The sequence below is a fragment of the Mus pahari genome, chromosome 16, assembly GCF_900095145.1.
Source record: "Mus pahari chromosome 16, PAHARI_EIJ_v1.1, whole genome shotgun sequence".
Lineage (NCBI taxonomy): Eukaryota > Metazoa > Chordata > Mammalia > Rodentia > Muridae > Mus > Mus pahari.
In genome coordinates this window covers 22,496,162-22,522,835 of record NC_034605.1, presented here as the reverse complement: position 1 = coordinate 22,522,835, position 26,674 = coordinate 22,496,162, and the positions used below count along the sequence as shown (strand labels likewise).

Here is a 26,674-nt window from a genome sequence, read left to right as displayed (position 1 = left end):
CCGGTATGTGCGCTGCAGGTCTCCTTCAAAACCCTGGCTGTTTATGTCCCTAATGTATAGCACGAAAGGCAGTGCCATAGCAGAGTGTTAGAGAAGGAGACAGTCCTCTGAGGGTACACTTAGCCTGGCACTACTGTTTACTGACGGAATGACCACGCTCAATTTTCCCGTTTGCAAGGAGTGATCTGAATCATGACAGCATACTTTTGTGAAGTTCAAGTGATTTCAAACACAGAACTTTTGGAGAATCTGACAAAAACAAACATCATATTCATTAATCTCATCAATTAATCAAAAAATACATACACAAACAAATCTAAGCAAGAATCCCTAGAAATAAATTATTGCAAGGATAATTTCTGAAACTCCTTCTTGGATGAGTATTTTGTGTACTATCTGTCAATCCTTTGTACGTTTCAGACGTAACAAACACATAAAGCCACTCGGCCATCTGCGTTGCTTTATTAAATAAACCCTTTAGTCAAACCTTTTCATTTGTTTTGGCGATACACTTGATATGGTTTGGAGTTCTATTTAGAATAAAACTCTGCGTTGTGACAGGATTACTCGATACTTCTGGAGTGTGGTACTCGGGATGTCTCTGCACCACGGGGCATGAGTTGGTTGGTGCTGTGCCTCCTGTTCGCTCACACATGAACACCAGGTGGGTGGAGAATATGAAGCTGAGGTGAGAGTGTACCCCTGAGTGTGGGAAATAAAAGGCTGAGGGCACACATGCACACTCTACATGGAGTAAGTAGTCTGAGTGGGTGACAGTGTGAGATTGAACAAGAGGAGAGCCCTTTAATTCAGAGTGAGACATAAGCTGTGCTCTGGGGTGGCAGGGGAAGAGTACAGGCAGAAAAGGGAGCATTCGGCATTCTAAGAGGTTGTAGCAAAGCTAGAGCGGGTGCTGGTTTAGGGGTACAGGGTGGGGCAGTGAGGAGACTCATATGAGGGAAACTGAAGGGACATGCTGGGGAAGATGGGAGCCATTGAGGGCCAAGTAAGTGACATTGTGATTCCAGTGACATGCAGTATCCAAAAGACACTCATCACTGTCACATGGTACAAAAAGCAATGGTAAGAAGGGGTGCTAATGTGCTGGCATTGGTGCTATGTACATAAAATGAGTTGAGGAGAGTTGCAAAATCACCTCTGGCTGTGGGGACATGCCTCCAGGGCGTGGGAATAGACACTAGAATGTAGGACTAGACACTAGAATGCAGGACGGTAAGATGTTTGGGAGGGAAGAGTCATCAGTGGGTGTATGTTCTTATGAAATGAAGCACAAAGGGGAAATCTCCAAATTCAACAGGTCCAGGATTCAGCCATGTGCTGGGTACCAGGGAGATGCCTTGTGGAATCGCTCTGCAGAAGTGATAGGAATTCACACTGAGAACACGATTAACAACTGTTTAATGAACATGCAGATATGTGGACTTGGAAGCAGCAACAAGACCCTCTTCAGGGACAGCCCTCAGACAGCAGAAGTACACATAGAAGAATATTGCTATCTCCCTACTTAATGCCCCACTCCAGCTCCCTCAGAAAGAAGGAAAGCAAGCACAGCAAACAAGAAAGAATCAGGGGAGTTGGAAAGCACGGGGAATTTGTATCCTGGAATCTTAGGGAGAGTGTGAAAATGTTGTATAGTGTTTCTGAATGCCGCAGAAATCACACGGTGCTCACTAATGGGAAACATATGGCAACGTGGGAGTTCTATAATATTTACTTATTGAGGAGAGGGTAGAGGAGAATCGTCCTTGTAGATAAGTGCTTAAGGACAAGGTCCCCTCACAGAGGACTGTATACTGCTTTGTGATGTACAAGGATGTGTTTCTCAAGAGCTAAGTACATACACGTACATAGATGCTGCAGAGAGGCAAAAATAAGCCTACAACTCCATGTGACCTTCAAAGTCAGACAACCTGAGTGTTTGACCTGAGATCGTAAGGGTCTTGGGACTATTGGGATTTTGGAAACTAATACAATTTAAGTCTCCTTTGAAAAGCTTTAAGATCTCTCAGTTTGCATAGACTTAAGAGTTGTATCACAAGTATCTTTTAAACTGTAAAAGTCATTAAGCAATCTTGAGAAAGTATAACTAATGACTCGCAAAATATTTTTGCGGAGACTACTCAGGTTTCTCATGCATTTGAATGTTGGGTGCTAAGAAGGAAGACCATTGCGTGGATATTTCATTTCTCCTTAGAATAAGGAACAAAATACCCATGAAAGGATATAGGTACAGAGACAAAATTTAGAGCTAAGATGAAAGGATGGACTATCCAGAGACTACCCCATCTGGGAATCCATCCCATCATCAGCCACCAAACCCAGATACTATTGCACATGAATGTTGGGTGCCTTTGAATCTGCTCAGCCGCCTTGCTGTGTGCTAGGATACAATCTGGTCTCAGCCAAACCTGGATTCAGCTCAATGTTGTATGTTAAGAAAAATGTCAAATAATGGCTGAGCCAGGAAAGACAGTGTCTCCAAGCTGAACAGAACCACATGGCTCTCAGTTGTCTAACTCTGTCAAGAGACTACCACTGTCTTCTTTGTGAAGCTTCTAAATGTCAATTTACTTAAGGTCCAGGTAGAAGTTCCATTCTGGGAAGACAGTAGCTACTGCCACATGTGGGACAGTATGATGCACCTTGTACCAAGGTCTGGCACATAGTGTTGATAAGAATTTTCTCTCAGCTCTAAGTAAAACCCAGAAGGCAGATTTCAGTCGAGCTTTTCAGAAAAACACTAGTAGAGTCTTAGGATGGTCATTCTGTTGACCGATGTGTTTCCAAAGCTTCAAGGTGCGCAGTCCCGCCTTTTTGCGTGGAATAAAGCACTGGGCCTTAGTCATCACCAATTCTTCAATTCTCTTGTGTTTGGCATTTCACCAAGGTAAGGTGCTTTCTTTACTGGGCCATCTGAATGGAATGCAGAATTACGATGAGATTTTTCTAATGAGCCAATCCATGGCTTCTATATGTTTTTAAGGAGCATTCGATCATGGAGTCTCCACATTCTATCCAACAGATGCCATCATTGTTGGTTTCTTGTTGACTTACTTCAAAGCCTCCCTAGCTTTGACAAAAAGAATCTTGCTCATAATTGTAGAGTAGAATGGTGCATGGAGCTTTCATTGTGCAAGGGGCCGCCCCACACAGAAGGCCCAGGAGGTGTCTGCTTCATGAGAGCCACAGGCTTTCTCTATCTGATTCTTAAAGATGTGAAAATTGACGCACCATTGGTTTCAAATGGGGAAGTAAAAGAGCCAGTGGTTCAGACACAGCTTTCTTGATCCAGGCCATGTGGGTACATGTTTGTAAAACACAGTTACAAACCAAGTAGTTTATTTCCATCTGATGTGAACAGGATGCCTTTACCACAGCAGTAGCCACGAAAGCTCCTGAAGGCATTGCGAAGTCTTAGAAGACCCATTAGAAAAAAGGCTGTCTATTGTAAGAGCAGGTTCTGTAGCACAGAGGTGGGCCATGGTCTCCCACTCATTCCTCTTCAGGACACTGGCAATTCTTGGATCTTTCCAGTTCCCAAAACAATGCAATTACTTGTATTTAGTATTTCAAAACCAAAACAGTATTTTAAAAATAGGACTAAATGATTAAAAGCATGTTGCCTTGGATAAACTTAGTAGGTCACCTAAATATATTCATCTAGGAAGCTCAGAGTAAAATTCACTTGGGCCACATCCTTCTGTCTCACTGTGTCCTGTGTCAGTCCCTGTGGGGAGGATCCCAGTGGCATTTCAGTAACTGTTCCTGGAGATGTGGCAATAAGCTTTGCAGAGTTTAGGCACACCTCATTAATAAAACCATTTGGGGTACTGGGGTACAGATATACTGTCAAGCATTTGCAAGGGTAGAGTTTAATACCAAACACTGCAAACAACATCACCAAAGGCCCTGATGGTTCAGTCACTTTTCAACAGCCCATAGGCTCTCATGTCAGGAGTGAGTTCCTTAAATAAGGATCACCTCGCTGAACTTTGCTTAGTTCCCTTAGGCTTAGTTCATTCACAATGACTAAGTTCATTCACAATGACTAAGCCTTCTTTCAAAGTAGCCCTTGGGGAAACAGTGGTCAACAATAGAAATTTCCCTATTACCGCTTTAAGAAATCTGAAACCCAATGACTCATAAAGAGAATTTGAAACACAAATAAGAAATGCATTCATGCATAGTCTAGATTGGCTCACACTGTATCACTGGATACAGAACTATATTAGTAGACATTTCTCAAGATGAAACATGCTTGTGTGATATGATTTCCTCTCACGGCAATGGCTCTGTGAATTGACTTTTCTCTGCTGTCAGAGCTACTTCTTTATGTATTTACGAACATAAAAATGCCAGAAAGAAAAGTGACTAAAGATGAAGCTGTCATGAGGCTGATTGTACATCTATGGTTGCCAGTGATTCACAGACTGAGTGTCCACAGCCAGCACTAGAAGGAGGTCTCCCACAGCTGTTATTTGTGCTCTAGTAATTGCTGGCTCCCAGGAAGCACCGGTGACCAGCAATGACTGGGATGGAAGGATGGGGAAGTGAGGCAGGGCCACGGAGCACAACCCAGAGGTGGAACGGGCACACATCTGCACAAATAACAACTCCAATATAAATAGCTTCAAGTAGCTTGTCCAACTGGAACAAGATTTCAAAAAGAAAAAGAAAACAACAACAACAAAACACTCTTGAAAAAGAACCCGTGTAACTTGGAGATTACCAAAGGTTTATTTGGAATGACACAGCACTGAGAACACAACTGTTACAGGTGGTTTGTGGTACAGCATACATAACCTCGTTCATTTTAGAATGATCTGTGAAGATGAGTTGCATAAATAGAACGTGGAAGTACATAGGAGCTTTTATAAATAGGTTCTTTTGCCCCCTCGTCCAGCCAATCACCTAAAGGCAGGAATGATGACTGCATAGTTGCTGGTCCGTGTATTTATCTGGACTGAGTAGCTGGGCAGCTACACAACCAGGCCCTCCTCTTTCCAAAGGGGCAGCAGCGTGGACGCGCTATCTGTTATATCATCCTGAAAACTGCACACAACACACACAGACACTGTCAACTGTTTTGGCAATGGGATGAGTGGTTTTGCCCCAAGGCAAAACTGCAGCTGTAATGCCAACAAATAAGAGCAATGCATGTATCAATGACACTTAGAGGCGAAGAGCTACAGTGGAAAGGGAAGGGATCAGCTATGTATATGTAGCCATCTGCATACACATAGGTCCAGCAGGCATGGGAACTAGCTTGTGCGACTGTTTGTCCGTACATATGTATATAGAGGTGACTGGAAAAGACTGTTAAGAACGTTTGCAGCTGTTTAGTTTTAAACGCAGTAAACTTGAAAGGGAAAGAGCACGTGCTCACAAATCGGGCAAGGGAGTAAGATGATGTCTTACTACAGGATAACTCATCACATCTGCAGGGCAACCACTCGACACCACACACTTGAGGCAAAGAAGTCAAAGTCTGGTCTGGAGAAAGCTACTTTAGACTTGGTGGGAGGAGAATCAAGTACCAGTGTTCACCGTTAGACAAAGCACAAACAGACCTCTATGAACACGGGGAACAGAGTAAGAACTCTTGCCTTAATTCGCTATTTTCTCCCTCTTCTTACAGTTTTTGCGTACATGCTCTATGGATCAGTCGCCCCAAGCCTCATCTGGCACCAGTCTGTCAATCATTAAGAGTGCAGTAGCAAAAGTGAACTCCTCTGCATTCTGTGAAGGTTTAAGGACCCAGTCACGTGACCCGTCTGCAGCATCCGCAGCCCTACTCCAGGCGCCGTGTGAAGTTCTCTGGAAAGAGACCTCTGTATGTGGCCAGGTCTCTGTACTGAAGCCAGTCTGACTCCTTCACCCCCACCAACCAGCCTGCATCCTGCAAGACAAGGGCAGTGTTTCAGAGTCCAGCAAACTTCAGGGCGCACAGCGCCAATAGCCTACACAGTAACCCATTCAGCTAGTACTGGGACCTCAGGGTGCCACACTACTACAAAACACTGTAAATCTCGGGTCATTTAAACATTTTTTTTTAATTACTAATTTAAGTTATGTATTATTGTACATACTTACCTGAAGGTAAATTTTAACCTTCTAATTTTGTATACAGCCTATTGAGTTAGCATTACCTGAGTTATAAGTTGTTTCACGTGAAATTATGGTATGCAAGGAATCCAAGCAACTATCTTGTGGTTCACAGTGGACTAAGTAAAGAGTGAGGGGACGCTCCTTGGTGGCAGGGAGGGTCAAACGTTTTAAACTTTTTAAGTTAGAAAATAATGCTGACATGGCCACCAAATGTCTGGTGCCCGATTCTTATAGGAAAGCACTGCCCCACAGTTCACACCACACAGCTTCAGCAAAGCACCGAATACAGGGCTCACCACTAGTGAATGCTGGACAAATGCCGCCTGACACTGCTGTGGCTGCTAATGTTGACACCTGAGGTTTCTCGTCCATGTGCATTACAGGGTTGAGGCTGTGGTGTTCTTGCCAGAGACACATGTTCTTTCTAAATGAGCCTTGTTTCTCTCACAGGTGCCACCATGCAAATAAAGACCTTTAGCCATGGAAAGGTCAGAGAAATATGGGTGCCTTAGATGGCCACCTATACAGTGGAAGACTACTGCAATAACTGAGAATTACAGGCTGCTCTTTGTGCTCTGGAGGGCGGTAACACGCACAGACGCGTACTACATGGATAACAGTGAGAAATGTCTAGCTTTATTATGTTAACCAAGGCAGGAAAGGCAGCCACTTGCAAAGATGGATGGTCAGATTTAATCTGAGCCAGTCCTCCATGAAGTTCAAGTACATCTGATAAAAAAAGAGGTCTCAGAAATTAAATAAAGGGCTGGATATATTCCCTTTGATATCATCAGAGACTATAAACTGGTGCTTCTAGAAAGAGAAGAAATATGAGCACTTAGACAAGCCAATTTTTGAAGAGAGAGAAAAAAAGACACCCCCCAAAAAATAGCAAAGGAAAAAATGCCCCCAATAAACTGACCGATAATAGTCTGGCTGATGAGGAAAATTTGATCCTTCAAATTACGATGTCACACATGTGAAGGACAATTATATCTAAAGTAAGAGATGATACCTAAACATCCCCCCAAGCCTCTAGTGTGCATAGGAAAGGTCAGTTTCCCTCCCACAAGCCAATATTGGATTCTATTTACAGTGAGCCAAAATCTAATGAGACCAAATAGAGCTAGGCAGTTTTAAATCATTTCAGTAGAGAGCAGAAAGATAAGAAGCGGCGTTCACAAAGCCATAATGAAGATATATTCTAACACATTACTCTGAAATACAACCTTAACTGTAAAGTGAAGGATATTAGACAATATAAATCTTTAGCTAAGGAAAATTAAACTTTAACTGCCTAAAATATGTGATAGAGGAGAATCTCCAGTTTCGATTGTGGTGGAAGAGTTTGTATTAAGTACATGCTTCTGCCCAGACTAAGCACTAGCTATGCATGTGTGTGTGCATATATGAATGTGTACATCAGCAACTGTTTGTGATTAAAACATAATTATAAAATGAAGCCTGCATGTAGTGGGATGGACATAAATCATGTGCAGAGCTAGCGGAAGGCACCAAGACAAAAAAAGTGAACAGAGAATATTTAATCCATGCATGTAGGGAATCGCTGTGCATGAGAACAGGTTAATAGAGCTTTCCCCCCAAGGATTATCCTCATTCCGCATGCTGCCGGGATATAGAATTTGAGGACACAAGAACAAGTGTCAAGGAGTGGACAAGGAGGTTCTGGGAGGAGGGAACTCCCCAAGTACACAGAGACACTGTCCTTAAATCCTGGGTTGCATCTATAAATGAGATTTCAAGAACTAGGGGAGAAACAATAGTAAAATATCTGAGACCAGCAAGAGAGTTTTAGCACTGCCAATAAAGGGAGAGTTTGGAGTTTATATCCTGAGTGGGACTGGAGAGGTGACTCAGCGGTTAAGAATGCGAACGCTTGTAAGCACCGGAGTTCGGGTCCAAGTACCTGAGTTTGGTTCTTAGAACCCACACCAGACAGCCCACAACCACCTGTAGTTCAGGCCAGGACATTTGACAGCCAGCTCACCTAGGCACCTGAATCGTGTGCACACATCCCCACACAGCCACATATGCATACATAAAGTTTAAAATAACAATGAGTATTAAAAAACAATGTATCAGTGTCGGGGAATGTCAGGGTGGGAAGACAGGAGTGGGTGGGTGAGTGGGTGAGTGGGTGGGTGGGTGGGTGGGAGAGCACCCTCATAGAGGCAGGGGGAGGGGGGATGGGGTAGGGGGCTTCTGAAGGGAGACCTGAAAAGGGGGAAACATTTGAAATGTAAATAAAGAAAATATCCAATAATTAAAAAAAATTGCAAACCAAGTTAGGAGAATAGACAAGAAACTACATTACAGGCTTTCTATAGACGATTCCCCTAAAAATACCTTATGGTTTAGAGGTAGAAATATTGTCCTAGGGTTAAGAATTTATGAAAAGTCTATAGGCAAATATTCTAAGAAAATGCAGAAGTCTTCCACAGATTTAGAGTAATAAGTTAGTAATTTAAGTGCCTGTTGGAACAAAAATAAATAACCTCCAGGTATAGAAAACAGAATCCAGCTCCCTACAGTATACTGTACACTTGCTGTGTCCAGTATAAATAAAAATGTTACCAGACCTGAGGACAAAATTAGAAAAATATGTCCTGTGAACAAAAGGCAATGGATAGAAATATACCCCGATGTTGTACAGATTTCTAAATATTTGGAATCAGCTAGAAATACTGAATCAATTAGTTAGAAATACTGAATTAGTTATTATAAGTTTGTTCAAGTATCTAAGTTGAAAGACAGTGATTATGAGACAGTATAGGGGACATCTCAGCAAGGAAATGGAGACTAAATAGAAGGATGGCAGAGACATGGAATTGGGATGGCCACTGCATACACTTTACAAACACAGAACCGCAGAGGAATCCTTATAAATTCCCCAACCCGACTATCACAGTGAAATATATATCAATTTAAAAAGTCAGGCTGTTAGGTGTTAACTTTGAACATAATAGAATTGGAAATTCTTCTTATGAGACATGAATGGGAGAGAAAGCTCAGCCTCACAATCATATCAAAATAGAGCTACCTGCCACTATGCCTTCTCTGCGACAATGGACCTGTATCTCCTCAAACCATGAACCCAAACATGGTGGTTTGAATAGGGATGCCCCTCCCACCACCAGACTCATGTATTTGCATTCTTAGCCCGTAGGAGGTATAGCCTTATCACAGCAGAGGTGCCCTTGTTTGAGGAAGTGTATCACTGTGGAGGCCAGCTTTGAGATCTTATATGAGCACAGTTTCCTTGCTACCTGTGGTTTAAGATGTAGAACTCTCAGCTCCTTTTCTAGCACCATATATGCTTGGACAATGCCATGCTTCCCACCACAATGATAACGGACCAAACCTCTGAATCTGTAAGCCAGCCCCAACTAAATGTTGCACTTGAGAAGAGTTGCCATGGTCACGGTGTCTGTTCCTGACAAAGGAAACTAACTAAAACACCAAATAAGTCTTTGCCTCTCTTAACCTGGTTCTTATTTGATACTTGGCCACAGAGATGAATACGGTAATTAATACAGAAAATTGTTGCTGAGGGCTGGCCGTATGACTGGGACAACCTGGCCGTGTGGTTTCTAGACATTTGGAACTGTTTTCTGGAAGAGCTGTGGAAGAGTTTGGATCAGTGGGTGAGAAAGGCCTTTGGATGCTGTACACACAGCCTAACAGGCTATTCTGTTGGGATTTTGGGAAACTAGATAAAAGTGCAAGGCAAAGCGTGTCTGTACCCATGAAGCTGCAGCGAGGAACAAGGACTCTAATGGGACTCTCTTGTTTAAGAACCAGACTGTGTTTTGCTTGTGACACGAAAGAATGAGTGGTGTTGAAATAAAAATTGAAAATTAATGGGCTAAGTTGTTTGGCAGAGGGCATTTTAAGACATCATAATATTCAGACTGGGGTATGTAAATAACCCAAGGCAAAAAAGCTTGAACCAGTTATTTGTATAAATATAACAAAGAAGGGCAAAGCAGTTACGGTTGTTAAAAAGTTTTGCATGATTAATGTTAAGACCCAGAACTTTTTACTGGGAAGTAGGAGAACTGTTGGGGTCATTAGACTCCAGCTTGTAAAATTACAAAATTATTTGAATTTTTTCATTTGTCATATAATAATTGAATGCAGACCGCATCCAGTGCATCCTGGCAAATAAGGACCACTTAGTGGTTTCCTAGATTCAGCTTTGCAGACACAAAGATCCTACTGTGATGGTGGTTCAAGGGAGCCAGGCTACACCGTGAGTTGATAGGGTCCAAGAAGCCAGAGTCTACCAATGTGTAGCAGCATCAGATTTGCTGCATGGAGCTCTAAGAGGGCAATGCAGAAAGCTGTGAAGGTGAAGACAAAGTTGCAATATCTTGTGGGACATTGGGAAGGCAAAAAGATGTCTGCCGAGAAAAGCTTCATTCATTTAGTGAAGATTACAGAAGGGTGAGGGCACTGTCCTGGAGGAAGTCGTGCTGGAGGAGGTGGGGACAGCCAAGTGTACTGGAGCACCGAGGATAACTCCATGTGCTGCAATGCCACACATGGGGTCACAGGACCATGCACTTAGTCTGCTGAGATTCCACCTGGCTACGCTACCTCCACATTCCTTCTTCCTGAGATTGAGTGTGAATATGGTTGTCTTTCATCCTTCCTCCCTCCCTCCCTTCCTTCCTTCCTTCCTTCCTTCCTTCCTTTGTTCCTTCCTTCCTTCCTTTGTTCCTTCCTTCCTCCCTCCTTCCCTCCCCCCTCCTCTTTCTTTCCTTCATTATTTGATTCCAGAGGCCTTATGGTTAAGAGATTGTCAAGTCCCAGTTGAGATTCCAGACTTGGACTTTTGAACAATGTTAGAACTGTTCAGACTTTGGGGACATTGGAAATGGACTGGATGCATTTGCATTGTGAGGTAAAGGGATCAAGAGCGTGACACTGTCTTTTGCAATAATGGTTTTGGTTATCAATTTGAGAAGGAATATACTTGTCATGGCTACTTACTATTGCCAACTTGATTAGATTAATTAATAAATGCCTAGAGCATTTCATGAGACATGCTTTAGGACTTTTCTATGAGTGCTTTACCTGCAAGTGGTAACCGAGGGCATAAAACCTGTCTGTCCCAAATGCACAGAGCACTGTCCCATGGTTGTTATCTAAAGTAAATCAAAATGGAAACTGAGAAATCTGGTGAAGTCCTGACATGTCCTTTCTTTGCTCTTTGTCTGCCAAGAAGCGAAGAGGCCCAGATGACATGCCTACTGCCATGGAGCCACTTGCTGTCAGATCTTCTCTGCCATCCACCATGAGCTGCAATTCCCCACAAGCCCCTCCTTGCTTGAGTTGCTTCTCCTCAAGTCACAGCAATGAGAAAAGTAACTAATTAAACAGAGTGTGAATGCTTTAAGTTGCATAGAGATGTTTCTGAATCTGCCTATATTGTCACTCTCTGCTTTATCAATTTTTACCCACAAATAGCTTCATAACTACATAACAATTTTATTAGCCCATTCGAAGAATCAATTTAGGGCTTATTAACTATTGTTAATTGTAAGGTTTTGCATGTTTTGTGCTTTTCTGATTTTTGGGTTATGTGTGTGTGTGTGTGTGTGTGTGTGTGTGTGTGTGTGTATCAATGTATCTCTCTGTGTGTACATGTTTTGAGAATGGATTTTTCTACATAGCTTAGAATAGTCCCCACCTTCTAAGCCACCCTATCAGCATCTGTCTCCTGAGTGCTGGGACAGAGACATGGGCCATAACTCTTGTCCCTTGAGTGCTATTGGTTGCATTTATTTGTAAATTTATCTTTTTATCACCTCCTTGTTTTCACTTTATATTTAACTATGTGTCAAATTTCATTTATTTATTTATTATGTATATGGGTGTTAGGCCTCTCTGCATGCCTATGCATCCACCACATGTGTACAATCTCTGCAGGCCAAAAGAGGGTATTAGATTCCCTGAGATTGGACATACAGTTGTGAGCCACTATATGTGTTCCAGGAATCAAATTTGAACACTGTGGAAGAACAGCCAGTGTTCTTAATTGTTGAGCCTTCTCTCCAGCCGTAGTATGAAATATTTTTCACTTCATTATTTATTTGATAGATATATCACTTAAAATCTGTCTTTAATTTTTAAAAAAAATATTTGGAACTTTATTTTTTAAATTAACTTCTGACACTTATAAAGGCATAGCATCTGGGTGTTTAGCCATTAGCTGATTTATATCGCTAAATCTATTACCAAAAGAAGGGGCAAAGTAATGGCATATAAATATTAACTTTGAAAGCTGTGCATTTAAACTTTATTTTTAGGGGAAAACTTATTCATCTGTTTCTTTAAAATTACTATGGGAGTGATAGCTCTTGTCAGTAATCATAGGTTTGTTGACACAGGCTTTCCATACCATTTCAGGAGCTCCCAAATTGTGAATAGGAGCAATCTTGGAGTTCCTAGCACCTTATTATCCAATCATTCTGATAAGAGATGTGTTTCCCAATTGAGGTATAATTTAAATTCTGTGTCGTATAAAGGCAGAGCCGTTGATTGTAAAGTTTAATAAGGCTTAACTAAGGCTACATGGGTGAGACCCCATCAAAATGGAAAACATTTCTACGTCCCTTTAAAGTTTTCCAGGTTCTTTCCATGGGTTACCATACCACAAGTGTCAGCCCCTTCTGAAAAGGGTATTTAGTTCATGCCTGGCATCAACATTTCCTAAAACCTGAGGTCAGAAGAAGTATAGCATCCCCAGCAAGATATCTTAAGACAAGAAAAGGTCATCTCATCTATTGTACAGAAAGGGACAGTCAATGGCATTTGGAATGGGTATCCCAAAAGACCAGCTGATGGAGTCCTGAATGTGCAAGTCCTTAGCATCTTTTAGAGTTGGGTAGCAGCATGTTAGAAAACAGAAATGCTTCAGGAAGTCACTTGTCCAACTGTCCCTGGAAAGATCCAATATGGCCCAAGGCACCCTCCAGTCTTGACTTTACCTGGTCGGCTTCTGAGTCTGAAGGCACCACCAGTACCACATCACCTCTTTGGAGAGTAAGTTCATCAGAGTTTGCTGCCTCGAAGTCGTGCAGGGTTTCCACCTGCAACATATTGAAAGGGAATCTGTTAATTTTAGAAAGAGGCTGAGTGTGGTGACTCTGCCTGCAACTCCTGTACCCATACGTCCAAGAGTCTGAGGCAGGATATTAGCCATGACTTCAAGCCTAACTAGTGAGCCCCAGACAAGCAAGGGCTGTAGTGAGACCCTGCCTCAAAATAAAAAGAAAGGCGCAAAGGGAGGGAAGGAAGGAAGGAAGGAAGGAGGGAAAGAAGGAAGGAAGGAAGGAAGGAAGGAAGGAAGGAAGGAAGGAAGGAAGGAAGGAAGGAAGGCAGGCAGGCAAGGAGAACATCATATTTCCAAATAAGATTACGCAGACACTGCTAGAAGCTTCTCTGAGTACATAGGATGAAGATACTTATTGCAATCCTGCCTTGGATGGGGTGTGGTCTGCAGCAGAGGTTCATTTGTGGGTATATGTAGTAAGAGGCATGGAGAACATCAGGACAAGGACCGCTGAGGTGATACATTCAAAAGAATTAGCGGGTTTCTCATAGGACCCTGGTTATTCTCCAAGAAGAAAATGAGGAGATTTTCTTTACTCTGGCTTTCTGTGTCATGTGACCTTTCCTTCTCGCAAGATAGCATCTACAAGCAATGGGAGCAGAGCTGCTGACAGTGTCCTTTGAGCCTCCCATTGTAGGCTAAATAGATCACTTGTCTTTCTAAAGACCTAGAATCCAGCATTTTCATATCATAATATAAATTTAATATCCTGAAACAGGTTAATACAATCTCCAAGGGGAGGAGAAAGCTTCAAAACACTTTTGGGAATACTGCTTTGTGTTCCCTTAACACCCGTGCTTCTTACTGACTTGTTCGAGGCCAGTTGTATCTGTATTTATTAATTCAATGCAATATACAATAGCTGAAACTTTAGCTTGTTAGTTTTCATTAGCTATTTACTGTCACTGATGACTGTTTACGTTGAGCTAAACATGCTAAGCTAAAAAGCTATTTTGTTAAATAATGAAAAAAACAGGCAAACCACACTTGCATGTTATATAAGAATTAGTATTTAATTATACAAATGGCCTTTTAAAAATACATTTCACCCTTTTCTATCTTATCAGATTATTCCATAGCAGCCTGCTTTTCCTTTGCACTTTATTTTTACTTATTTATTTATTTGTTTATTTATTCTTAGATATTATGGGAAAAGCGGAAAGGCTAACACATACAATACCCATCCCTCAGCTTGAGAGATTGTCTCGTCCTGACCAGTTTTATTTCTCCTGGTGGATTCCTTACAAACACCTGCACATTCAAGATGAAGCAACCTACCTTGAAAATATGTATTTTCTGTATAGAATAAAAACTATCAGAGCTATAACTGACTGTTATCCAAAAATTAATTCATGAGAGCAGAAGTCCAGGCAAGGGTTGAGAAGTGCACCTTGGGTCACGCTGCAGTGATTGGCAATCTAAGCATGGGCCCTTCGTGCCCCAGCCTTGCCTAGCACAAATTTTCTGGGTTTTATGTGCACTGCTTAAACAACTAACCAGGTTTGTAGTCCTAACGTTAACCTGTATGTTCAATTATTTTGCCCACATTAATCCCTTTATTATACCCATGCTCTCCAGTACAAAGTAGCAGTTTCTTTCTAAAGAAGGGACAAAGAGAATGGATAGAGATATTCAATCCTATTCTTACGAATATAAATTTTATATGCATATGTTTTTTAAAAAGAAAAATAGGCATCCAGGCTCGTGGTCTGTGCCCATCGCCCAGATGTCTGGGACGCTAAAGCCTAAGTTCACACGGTGAAGACCTGCCTATCAAAATTAGCAAGGCCCTGTCTCTAAATTTAAAAGGACAAAGGTTTGAAGCAAAGGAGCAGAGTGTTTGTTTGGTTAGCATGTATAAAACTCTCGAGTTTGCTCTCAGGACAGCAAAACAAAGAACCAACCAAGCAAAACAAGGGCTGTGTTTTGAAATACAGTATCAAATTATACAATGCTTACAGTTTCTAATCAGATTCTTCTGAGGACCTTATCTGTCACACCACTGGGCTATAAATGGCATTTCTGGGCAATTACTATTGTTGTTTTGTTGAGGGATAAGGAGGCTTTTAGTCTCTGGCCAGAAAATCTTTCTTCCCGGGGATGGAGGCTTGTTTTTTTTCTCCCTTTACACAGAAGGCCCACAGTGCCTTTAGACACTTGTTTTTGGACTATTTGTTGATCCCTTATTCTGCATCTGGACTGGATGACTCTGTGTCCTGCCTGTTTGACAATTCCTTACGAAACATAATGTGACTTGAAAGGTCTGGTCTGAGCCAGGCTAAACAGACGCAGCTCTGAAGGAGGCATGGGAAGGTACTACCGTAGATCTTGTTTGCCCTAAACACGTACTTGGGGTCATTTTCCCAGGAGAAGTCAGGGTAAAGGGAAAGCAGATTTGAAAAAAAACAAAACAACAACAAAACAAAAACAAAAACAACAACAACAACACAAAAACGATGACGACAACAGAATCCACACACTGGAAAACCAGAATGTGGGTGCAAAGAAAACTCAAGTGACAATGACCCTGAAGTGACAATACAAAGACCTTGTAGAGAAAGCCAGGAGGCAGTTCCTGAGTGGCGTCCCCTGCAGACAGCGAGGCATCCACAGCACCTGCAGTTGCAGGCAGAGCAGCCTGAGAATCCATAGGCGTGGGCTCTGTAGCAACTTCCTGCTTCTCACCCGCTGAGCCCCGGGCAGCCACATCCTCAGCGGCCTCCCTTGGTTCAGTACCCATAGCAGTTTCTTGGTGTTCTCCTTCCCCTTCGTGGTTGGAGGCTGGCTCAATGACGACAGAAGGGATGACCTTCTCCTAGCGGGTAGAGAAGTGGACAGTGTCATGGCCTGGGAAATGATAGGTGTACTATCATTTCCCAAATGATAGGTCAGTGGCTTCTCACAGCCACCCACGTTCTCTGTCCCACTAACCCACAGTTCCGAGCCCACTAAGTTTGCCGACTGTAGACCTACGCCTTGTGTTTGTCCTGACTTTTTCACTGTCTCTCTTGAGTACCAAACAATTAGTGGGAATCCTATCTTGGTCCTTGAGCAGACACACTCTTGGAAAATGGGAGGGTCCTATGAGCAATTCCAGAGCGGTGTGAGGCTGAAAAGGGAGAGGGTCTGCCTGTAAGACCCCGAAAGGAGGAACTCCCTCTGGTCCGGAACTCTCTTGGGTCCCCAGAAATTCGAGATACACCTTTTACACACCTTGCTGTAATTTACATGAGGTACTTTTATTTAACGAGGCCTCGGGCCGACTCGTATCTCACGCAGGAGACAGAGGAGTCGACCCAGTCCCTCAGAAGTAAGGGGTTCTTATAGGGTTAGGATTGGGGGGGGGGCAGGAGAGTTGGTGCAGCCACAAGTGATTGGCTCATTTGAACATACAATGCAACAAGATAGTACAGCCAGCCAGAGTGGCAGAATTCCAGAGGCCAGGGGCCTAGTCTGGGGCACCTCTGGTCAGTGTGTGACCCTGAGTGAACCGGGGTGAGATGCCTCCTTGGCAGAGTTTATGAGCTAACCTTGACAGCCCCAGCTGGCTCCGGCACTCCTTTCCCTTATCTTCGGCCGGGTGGGCTCCGTAAAGTCTGGACTATGTCTTTTTGCAGTGTTCGGCCTTGAGCCTTTGAATTTTCTTTCAGTCTCAAACATAGGAAGATGGGTGCCTGGCTGGGGCAACTGAGATAATTGCCTAGCTAGCTGTCGGGTGGAGGAACAGAAGACCTTCAGCTGCCCTAAAAGAACAAAGGCTCTTTACTAGCCACATTCCTAATGATCTAGGGAACAGGTTTTGGGGAATTTTTTAAAATTTAGGGCTCTACATGCCCTGAGTGGGTAGGAGGCTATCCTGAAAAGAAAATTCAAGGGAGAATTTCCTGTTGCTGTCACCCTTTGTGATGGTCGTTCGTGATCGCCCATGTGGCCTGGCACATACTTTGATTGCCGCAGGGGAACAGAAGTCAGAACCACTCTAACTTCCTGTGTGTGCTCATCTGACTGTTTCCTTGAAAACTCGGAAGAGCTTCGATGAGAGAAGCCCTCTCGGGCATCTGAGATGCTCTAATAATGATAAACATAAAGTAGTGAGAATAGTAACTCTGAGACACTACTTATACTGAGTTGCCAGCAAAGGCTTTGGAGGGCATTTATCACTCAAATAACTCTTATCATTTTTATCACACTCTTCCTTCCTTTCTCCATTATGGGTTTTCTCATTGTGGTGGTCTGAATAAGAATGGCCCCCATGGACTCATAAAGAGTGGCATCATGTGACCTTTGGAGGAAATGTGTCACTGGGGTGGGGGGTGGACTTAGAGGTTTCAGAAGCTCAAGCCAGGCATAGAGGCACACTGTCTCTGCTGCCTGTGGGCCCAGAAGTAGAACTCTCAGCTCCCTCCCCAGCTCCTTTCCTGTCACATGGCACCAGGCTTCCCACCACAGCTGTAATGGACTAAACCTCAAAACTATAAGCCAGCCCCAATTAAATGCTTTCCTTTACAAGAGTAGCTGTGGTCATAGTGTCTGTTCACAGCAATAGAAACCCAGACACTCCTCATCTGTGCCCTTCCCCCAGCCTTGAGTAGGCTAAACAAACCCACAAAGGCTTTACAACCAAGCTTCAGTCATCTGGTCTCATTGAATTTGCAATTTCCTACAGGGGGTGTGAGGAGTGGACCACCTGTTGAGCTTGTTTTGCAACTCAATCCAGCTGAAACAAAGGATGGGAGGGGAGGTCTGTGGGCTTTCCCTATATAAACACAGTGCTGAATATTAAACTTTGAGTCTAGATCAGAACTTTGTCTTGGTGCACCCTATCCTTTTTCATTTCCAGCTCCCCTTTCAGGTAACCCAGTTCATCCATGGCCACCGGACGGCTACACTCATCTGTGCTTTATTGCTTCTATCATGACTGAAGCTTCTTTCTCCTTCTGTGCTTCGGCCACAGGTGTAGGAAGTCCACACAGACAGCTACTGCCCAGTCCAGTAGAAAAGACCCCCACTAAACAGCGCTCTTCTTAGAAGTTCTTCAAGGAACCCTTACCTGAGGAGCACCCACTTCAGGCTCCGCTGGTTGAGGGCTCTCACTGATTGCAAGCTCTGTGCTTTCCCCATCAATTTTGGCTCCCTCTGGACTTTCTCCTTCTCCAGCAGGGAGGGCTGCCTTCTCTGCCTCCGCTTCCTCCACTGGGGCCCCCTCAGCTGGCACTGCAGTTACCACAGTCTCACCAGTATCAGTTGCGGGAGGGATCTGTAAGGTAGAGGGAAGTTACTATGCCTGTGTCTCCAGAGCCTTCACAGGGCCTCCGGCCCACTCCATCATTCTTCCCTAATTGCTAAAGCCCTAGCACTGAGCTGCTTAGCCATAAACAAAATTCCAGGAGTCAGGGAAACTGCTTACTCAGAGCAGAGCTCATTCTTCCTCAAAGCATCCAAGGATATGGATTCTGCCTCCCTTGGTTTTCCCTGCAGCCACGTATGGTGGATGGCATTGAAACAAGCGACATATACCATTCTTTAGAGGATACTGGTGGGTGAATCTTCCTCAATAAGCTATTGTGTTTGTTGTTATTGTTGTTGTTGCATGAAAGCAGACTGCAGTGGATTGAGCTTTAGGGAGCACCTGTTACAACACTGAAGGGAACTGGGTTCCTGTAAGGCCTGGCTCATGGAGAAAGACCACAGTGTGATGATGCCCCATCATGTAGTCACAATCAGGATGGCTGTACTTTGTTAGGTTCTCCACATCTATGTGGATAAGGCTTCACAGCTGAATCACCTTCAGGTAACGGGAGTGAAGGTAGGGTTCCCCCCCAAAAGAACACTGGGGGATGAGGGGATCAGCAATACATAAATCTCCATGGAGCCATCTGCTGGCTAGCAGAATAGCACAATCAGACTTTGAGTCTTTACTAAAGGAAGCAAAATTGAAAAAGTTTTCAGTAGTATTTAAAACATGTGCTGATGAAATAAAGGGGGCATCATCACAAGTTTTAAATTTGGACAAACTGGTTTAGAATCTAACCTTTAATAGGACTCTAGTAATATCGGCATAGCAGACCTGATTCGAGAAGGTAGAATAAAAAGGGCTACTGAGATAGAATGTTAAGTCTGAGTTTATATAGTATACCCAGGACACACATTGTAAGCATTGGTCTAGCTTTCTGATGGGGTTAGCATCAGCTGGTGCTTTCCTTTACTGAATCAGCTCTGCGCGGTTCACTGTACTAAGCCAGGAGAGCCATACTCTTGCAGGCATTGGCTCTCCAACCCTGACTTCTGAAGTAGGTGGTGGAGAATAGCAGTGTTCATGGGCACCACGAACGTGGCACGGGAATGTGACCTCACGCAGACACTCAGCATGGTATTCTCTAAGTCCTTTCCTCGGCCTCGAAGTCACAGCTACTATATTTCTTAAAACAGTCTTCCATATGTGGCTGGAGAGATGGCTCAGCAGTTAAGAGACTGCTCTTCCAGAGGACTCAGATTCAGTTCCCAGCACCCACATGGGAGCTCACAACTGCCTCTAGCTGCAAGATCTGAGACCCTCATAAAGACATACAAACAGGAGAAACACCAAAGCACATAAAAATAAATAAAACATTATACAATATCTTCTATGAAGCACTTTTTCTAAATATCATTATTTTTTACCTTGGGGATAAAAGCTATATCATTGGATACATTATGAACTGTCACTCATAGTCATAGAAATGTCCATGTCTCATGTGAGAATCTCCTATTATGCAAATGCAGACAGTGACCTTATTCCTTTATTCTTACTCTGTTATTAAATCCATGGATTCAGAAAAGTGATCCTCTTGTGTGAACTGCAGCTGATACTAATTGAAATGGATTTTAGATGCTGATACTTAATTGAAATGAGTTAAAGTTATATGAAGATCTGTGTTTCGGTGAATAACTGAAAAGACCGACAACAAAAATAAATTAAAAATGTAAGAGAATACCATTTTCATTTTAAGTAAACAATGATCTATATAGGTGTTTTTGTCACTGTTGCCAAGAGAAGTATAATTTTGTGACCACTTAGGAAGGCATCTCAATCCTGAGAAGAAGAGCAAGCTATTGTTCATTGACTTATTTGTTGGTGAAATCAGCAATTTTAGCCTGGGATGGAGCTCAGTGGTACAAAGCTCCGAGCTGAGGCCCTAGTTTTAGTGCCAGGTATTGTAATAAAAGGAAGGGAGGGAGGGAGGGAGGGAGGGAGGGAGGGAGGGAGGGAGGGGTAGAGGCAAGCCAGGGTAGTCTTTCTCTAGGATATTAAAGACCTACCAAGTTTTCTTCCATATAGGGAACTACTCATACATATGATATAAATGAAGTGACTTGAATGAGGAAGACACACTGTTTACTCATAAATCTATTTTTGCTTTTCATCTGTCTTGAACAGAACTACACCTATGACCAGCGAAATAGTTTCAATAGTTTGATATCTATGAACAAAATAGACTCTAAATACATGCGGACAGAATGGCAAACCACACACACACACACACACACACACACACACACACACACATACATACACACACACACACAGATAGATGAAAAAGCAAGCATTTTAATTTCATAATATGTACCTCCTCTTACATAAATTCTTTCATGCATATATGTTCTAAGCAGCACATATCATTCATTAGTAATTGGTACTGTTTTAAGTGAATTAATGTGATTTCTTTAGAAAAAAATATTAATTTTATGGAATATTGATGGCATTGCTAAAGTTAATTTTATGTTTTTTTAAGATTTATTTTATTTTACTTCTCTCTCTCTCTCTCTCTCTCTCTCTCTCTCTGTGTGTGTGTGTGTGTGTGTGTGTGTGTGTGTGTGTGTGATTGTGTCTTTATGTACACATGCATGCAGAGTTCTGTGGAGGTCAGAAAAAGGGCCTCAAATCTCCTGGAGCTGGAATTACAGGTGGATATGAAGCACCCAGCTGGGTGCTAGAAACTGCACTTGAGTCCTCTGGAAAGACAGCAAGCACTCTTAACCACCTTCTCAACAGAAACACCAAAGGTAATTTTAAAACTCATTTGATGCAAATAGAATCTTTAGCTTATGCATAATCATTTTCTGTATGTCTCTGAGTGGGTTGTATCCTATTTTACTATCTCAAGATATGCTATACATCATAGCTCTCCTTTGGCTAAGTAATGGGAACGGATGTTGACAGAATCTTCTGGTTGACTCCAACACTGCAGTGACACCAGACGCCAGCAGATGGCTCTGTCACATGAAAGGAACCTAGTATGTAGGAAAGGGCTGATAAGATGGTGACAAATATAAGTCACCCAGACCCTGGAGTGAACAGTGCTGAAGACGGGTGCTAATTCTGACGCCTGAGGAAGAAGACATGCATAACAGAGTGACCTACTCAGAAAATGAAAGTAAAAGAGCTCTTCTAAGTTCTTTGCATGATTAGGAATGGATTTTCAATTCTCTAGCCATATTCAATTAGCATTTTGATGTTACACTTTAAAATACTACAATCACTGCTCTTCAGATTTTTCCTCTTAACAAAATTTTCCTACTCCATATTTACTGTAATAGAACAACACAAAAGCACAAGAAAAATTAGGAACCCACTCAAAGTAGGTGTTAGCACTAGATTAAATCAGGGAAGGACTGGAAAGGTTTTGACCCTAACATTGTTCCTCTTTCACTGTTTTTATTCATCCCAAATGGCTAGCTTTTTTGTAGATACAAAAAGACAATCCTGTGCTATGCTTTGATTGCTGCAGCGGATATCGTAGCTCATTGCACAAAGCATTATCCAGGAAGACTGGATCGTAGAAACTGCTGAAGGAACTATGCTGTGTTCAGATGAACAACAGTACTACATTGTGCCAGGACTATGCTATTCATTGTCTAAGGTGTTTTATTTTTCCTGACGGAGAATATCTAATTTTTTTTTAAAAAAATCAAAAAACAAAAATCAAAAGCTGAAAGAGTTCTACCCTGTCCTCAGGCACCTGGTTGCTCCTCTGATAATGAAGTCCACAAGCTATAATAACTAATGCTGCTAGCCAGCATAGGCAAAACACACTAACAGTGCAGAAGCCTTCTTGGAGGTGGTGAGAGGCAGCCACCAATTACACCAGAAACACTACTTGCTAATCTGCTTTATCATCTTATATTCTCTGTTGGAGGAAAAGTTATGACATTTCTGTCAGAATCTTCTAAATACGAGTAGCCACGTTAGCAAAACTTGGGAGTAGAATTACAGGAATATACTATAGCAAGCACAGAGTTATCAAGTCTTGAAAGAGGGGAAACACAATGAGGTCATAGAACCAGTTGGCAAAGGCTGAGATCTCCCAAGGTGGAAGCTGCAGGAGACTTTGTAATCAGTGAAGCTAGGCCATTCACTGTTTTGATCATTTATTCCTCTACTGAGTAACAATAACTCCAAACAATACCTGAGAAGCAGCTTACCAATTATTTAGCATTTTTATATGTAGTAATAATTTTAATAATTGTAGATATGCACATAATTTAATAATTTAATTCTTCTTCAACTAAGTATAGATCTTGTGTGTGTGTATGTGTAAGTAAAACCACACACGCACACACACACATACACACACACACACACACACACATCTTATTTAAAGAAGATGCCATGAGCTTAAAAACTAATGAAAGTATGTTAGAGTAGAATTTTGATAAATTTATTTTTCCTAATTTTATAATCATCCAAGGATTTTATTTAAGTAAAAGATCAATCATGCTCATTTTAAAATTTACATCAAAGGTATATAAAACTTTTATTGCTTTTGTATTTAATCATTTATACAGCAATTCTGATAACACTGACTACTTGTAGGTTTCTAGTTTTAATGTTATACACTGTGAGAAAGATCTGTTGGGCTTCTGAGTAACCATAAACACTATCCATTTAAATTCTAAACTGTTCTTTTTATTTATGATATCTCTGGTGAGATTGGAGACACTGGTTTATATACTATTTCATTATGAAAACTTTCAAATAGAAAACTGAAAAGAACTGTACAGTAGACATCAAATATCTACCTTGCAAATAAGTTATTTCTTCACTTACTCATGTTTATATGATCCATGTGAGAGGCAGTGGCAATATATTTTCATAAACTTGTTCACAGTTCTTCTGGATATTTCATATCACTATGTTTTTGATAATGTCGTTTGCTCTCTTCGTAATGGTCAGTTACTGACTTGGAGGTGATGCTACAATATGCATGGAAGCGCTGGACTGTTCTAGTAACTTATGACCTTGTTTTGAGAAAGGTAAGTGTGAAGCAGGCCTCACTGTTATTTACTTGCAGGACTTTTAAAGCTTCAAATTAAAATTTTAACAATATATTTAGATATTACTGTCATTAGGTTTGCTGTTGTATGATGGTTTGATAGAATATATTTATTGTATGTAGTAATGGATCTTACAGATATTTTTATAGGTATATCATTACTTGGATCATATTTGCATATTTACCTTCCTATTCTCCTCCATCTCCTTTATTCTCTTTTCTTTCTGTAAATAGTCTCATGTCTTCATCATCATATCTACAAATAATATACTTATCACATAGATAATCTTACATACACCCACTTGAGAGAAATTGTCTCCTACCAATTGTGATTTCTTATAATCTACCCTCAAGGGTTCTTTCAATTCAGAAACTTCCATTCAACATGACATGCCTCGTCTTGAGGATCAGCAATGGTCCAGGAGTTGAACCTTTCCTTTTGGCCTTCCAATTTGTTACCTTCGCTAAACTTTCTTTCTGTGATGGGAGATCCTCAGTGCCTGCTCTTATCATTAATCACTTCTCTACAAAATTTCCCCTCATCTGTACCACTCAAATCTTAATTCTAACATTGCATTTTTCTTCCCTTAAAGTCCATTCTTACATCCCGTACATCTAACATATAATGACTCTTTTGCTCTCAACGATGTCATCTTGAATTGCACTGCTAGAAGACAGCTTAAAAGTTTTCTCCCTGTATTTTGAAGAATACTTTTGTAATCTGTTATCTAAAATGAAACATTATCTTGTAAGCAATCCCTTCCTTCTTTTGTGTTAATTTATATGTCCTATGTAGCTTTTAAACTGTTTCTATCTTAATTAGTTACTTCAAATTCAGTGATGTCTCAACACCTCCCGAATGTTAGAAATGGTTTTTGATTTTTCTTATTTGTTTGGTTGGTTTTGTTGTTGTTTTTCCACTTTTCATCCCATCTGGGGAATCCAGATGCCCTTTCAGGTTATTTTCTTGATTACTGACTGATGTAGGAGTGCCAAGAACACTCTGGGTGGTGGTTCTAGGTTATACAAAGAATCAAGCTGAGCAAGTCATAGGAAGCAAGCAAGCAAGCAGCACTCCTCCGTGGCCTCTGCTTTAGCTTCTGCCTGCAGGTCCCTGCCCCAATTGAGGTCCTGCCTTGACTTCCCTCAATGATGGACTGTGAGTGCGATATGTAAATCAAACAAACCCCCTTTCCCCGGATGCTTTGGCTACAGTGTTTATCACAGCAGTAGAAACCAACCAAAGCTGGAATTTATCAAGTTGTCGCTGATAGGTTATTTCTCTCCATCTGTGAGTTGAGCTAATTTAAACCAGATTAGATTGGACTAAAGGCAGGTTTATTGGGAAGCTGCTCTCCCGTGGGCAAGTTCACTGGCCCCAAGGACCACAGCCAGGGAAGTCACCATGAGGAAGAGGTGGGAAGAAAGAAAGAGAGAAGGGGGTATGCTCACAAAAGAAGAGAGGAAGAGACCAAAATGTCGGTATTATACAGGAAAAAAAAGCCTCTGCGGAAGGGCAGCTCAGCCCCTGGGCTGCGAAGTTCAGAGTTGGGGACAAGGTATACCAGGTAGGGACTGAGGGGAGAACTTGGAGGCCAGGGGGCTTTGATATGTTCATTATCAAAGCCTCAGACTCTTGTCCTGATGCACAGAAAGACTGTTGCTGTCATTTTTATTATTCGTCCATCCTGTAGCTTGGGTAAGAAGCTGGCTTTGACCGTGACTGCACCATTCTCACAGAAGGTTTGTGTTTATTGCATATGAGTCTGTTAACATCTCTACTATAGCTGATTCCCATTTCCTGGGAGTTAACGAAGATGAAAAGAGCTCAAGGAAGCTGCTCCAGTAGTGAACAGGTTTAGAACTGTCTGTCCAAGTTCTATGCTTTTTGTCAAACCAATCTGTACCCAAGAAGATAAACATCTAAATTAGAGAGTTCTCCAGCAATCCTTAGAATTTGAGCACGGCCTGCAGGCATCCATTGCTAGATCTCAAGCCAGCAATGTTTGAAGAAGTCTCTAAGTATGCTTTCAAACAATTGATATGCATCCTTATGCACTTAGAGTCAGATGTGCTACCATTGTGCCATGAGGTCATCCCTTATACACTTGGAATACCATCTTTTAAGTAACTTTTCCTATTTTCTGTACTATTGGGGAACTAGCAATCATATCACAATGTCTCTCCTCATCAACAGCAGATTTTGCAACAAACAGAAATCAGGAAGAGGTTAGTTGGTGTCCTAATTAGCTTTGATTGTCAACTTGACACAGCTTAGAGAAAAGCCATAACTGAAGAAGTGCCTGGATCAAATTGGCCTTTTGACATGTCTGTGGAGGCACTGTCTTGATTGTTAATTGATGAAAGAGTAATGAGTCTACTGTGGGCAGTACCATTCCCTAAACAGATGGTCCCAGACTGCATAAGAGAGGTAGCTAAGCATAAAGTTGAACAAACAGGCCAGCAGGCAGTGTTCCTCCATGGTTTCTCCCTCAAGTTTTTGCCTTTAGCTTCTGCTCTGACTTCCCTCAATGACAAATGGTGACATGGAAAGCTGAGTCAAATAAATCCTTTTCTTCCTCAGGTCCCTGTGGTCACAGTAGAATGAAACTAGAACAACTGGGTAGAACTTTTCTACATTACTTTTGACAGTTACCTTCTAGATATCACTGTTTAGAAAGTTATGTAGAGAATGGGAAAGTGCAAAAGGCCTTCTGCTCTTTGCTGGATTTCTCCATTGCAATACAAACAAGAATATTTCAGTTATGTTCACTAGCTAAGGATTAATGTCATCCCAAAGGTGGAAGTTCCCTGGAGCTCTGTGTTCTCATTGTCCAGATGAAGAAATGGGATAGAACAAAGGAGTGCTGAAGGTAGGGTTGGAGGTGTGCTGCTAGTTCTCCTTGGAGCTGGCTGTATAAACTTACAGAGGAAATTAGTAAAGGGATCAAAGCAGTGAGAGTCCCAGCCACAGACCATAACTGCCTTTACCTCACTGCCCCTTAAATGAGGCTGTAGCCAGAGCTCTTAACAGGCTGTAAGATATGGCATTTTATGAATTTTAAATTTTACTTTTTTACCTTTTTTTTTT

General features: G+C 41.9%; 1 protein-coding gene across 1 annotated transcript in view; it reads right to left on the bottom strand.

The window, feature by feature from the left end:
• Positions 1 to 4,733: 4,733 nt before the first annotated feature.
• Amph (amphiphysin) overlaps positions 4,734 to 26,674 on the bottom strand; it is a 191,289-nt gene continuing 169,348 nt past the window's right edge. The window contains exons 18-21 of the mRNA XM_021215366.2: positions 18,321 to 18,527; positions 15,819 to 16,085; positions 13,146 to 13,247; positions 4,734 to 5,920 (exon numbers count right to left, since the gene is read on the bottom strand). Coding sequence (XP_021071025.1) covers positions 5,813 to 5,920; positions 13,146 to 13,247; positions 15,819 to 16,085; positions 18,321 to 18,527 — 684 coding nt within the window. The 3' untranslated portion in view covers positions 4,734 to 5,812. The remainder of the gene's footprint in view (positions 5,921 to 13,145; positions 13,248 to 15,818; positions 16,086 to 18,320; positions 18,528 to 26,674) is intronic.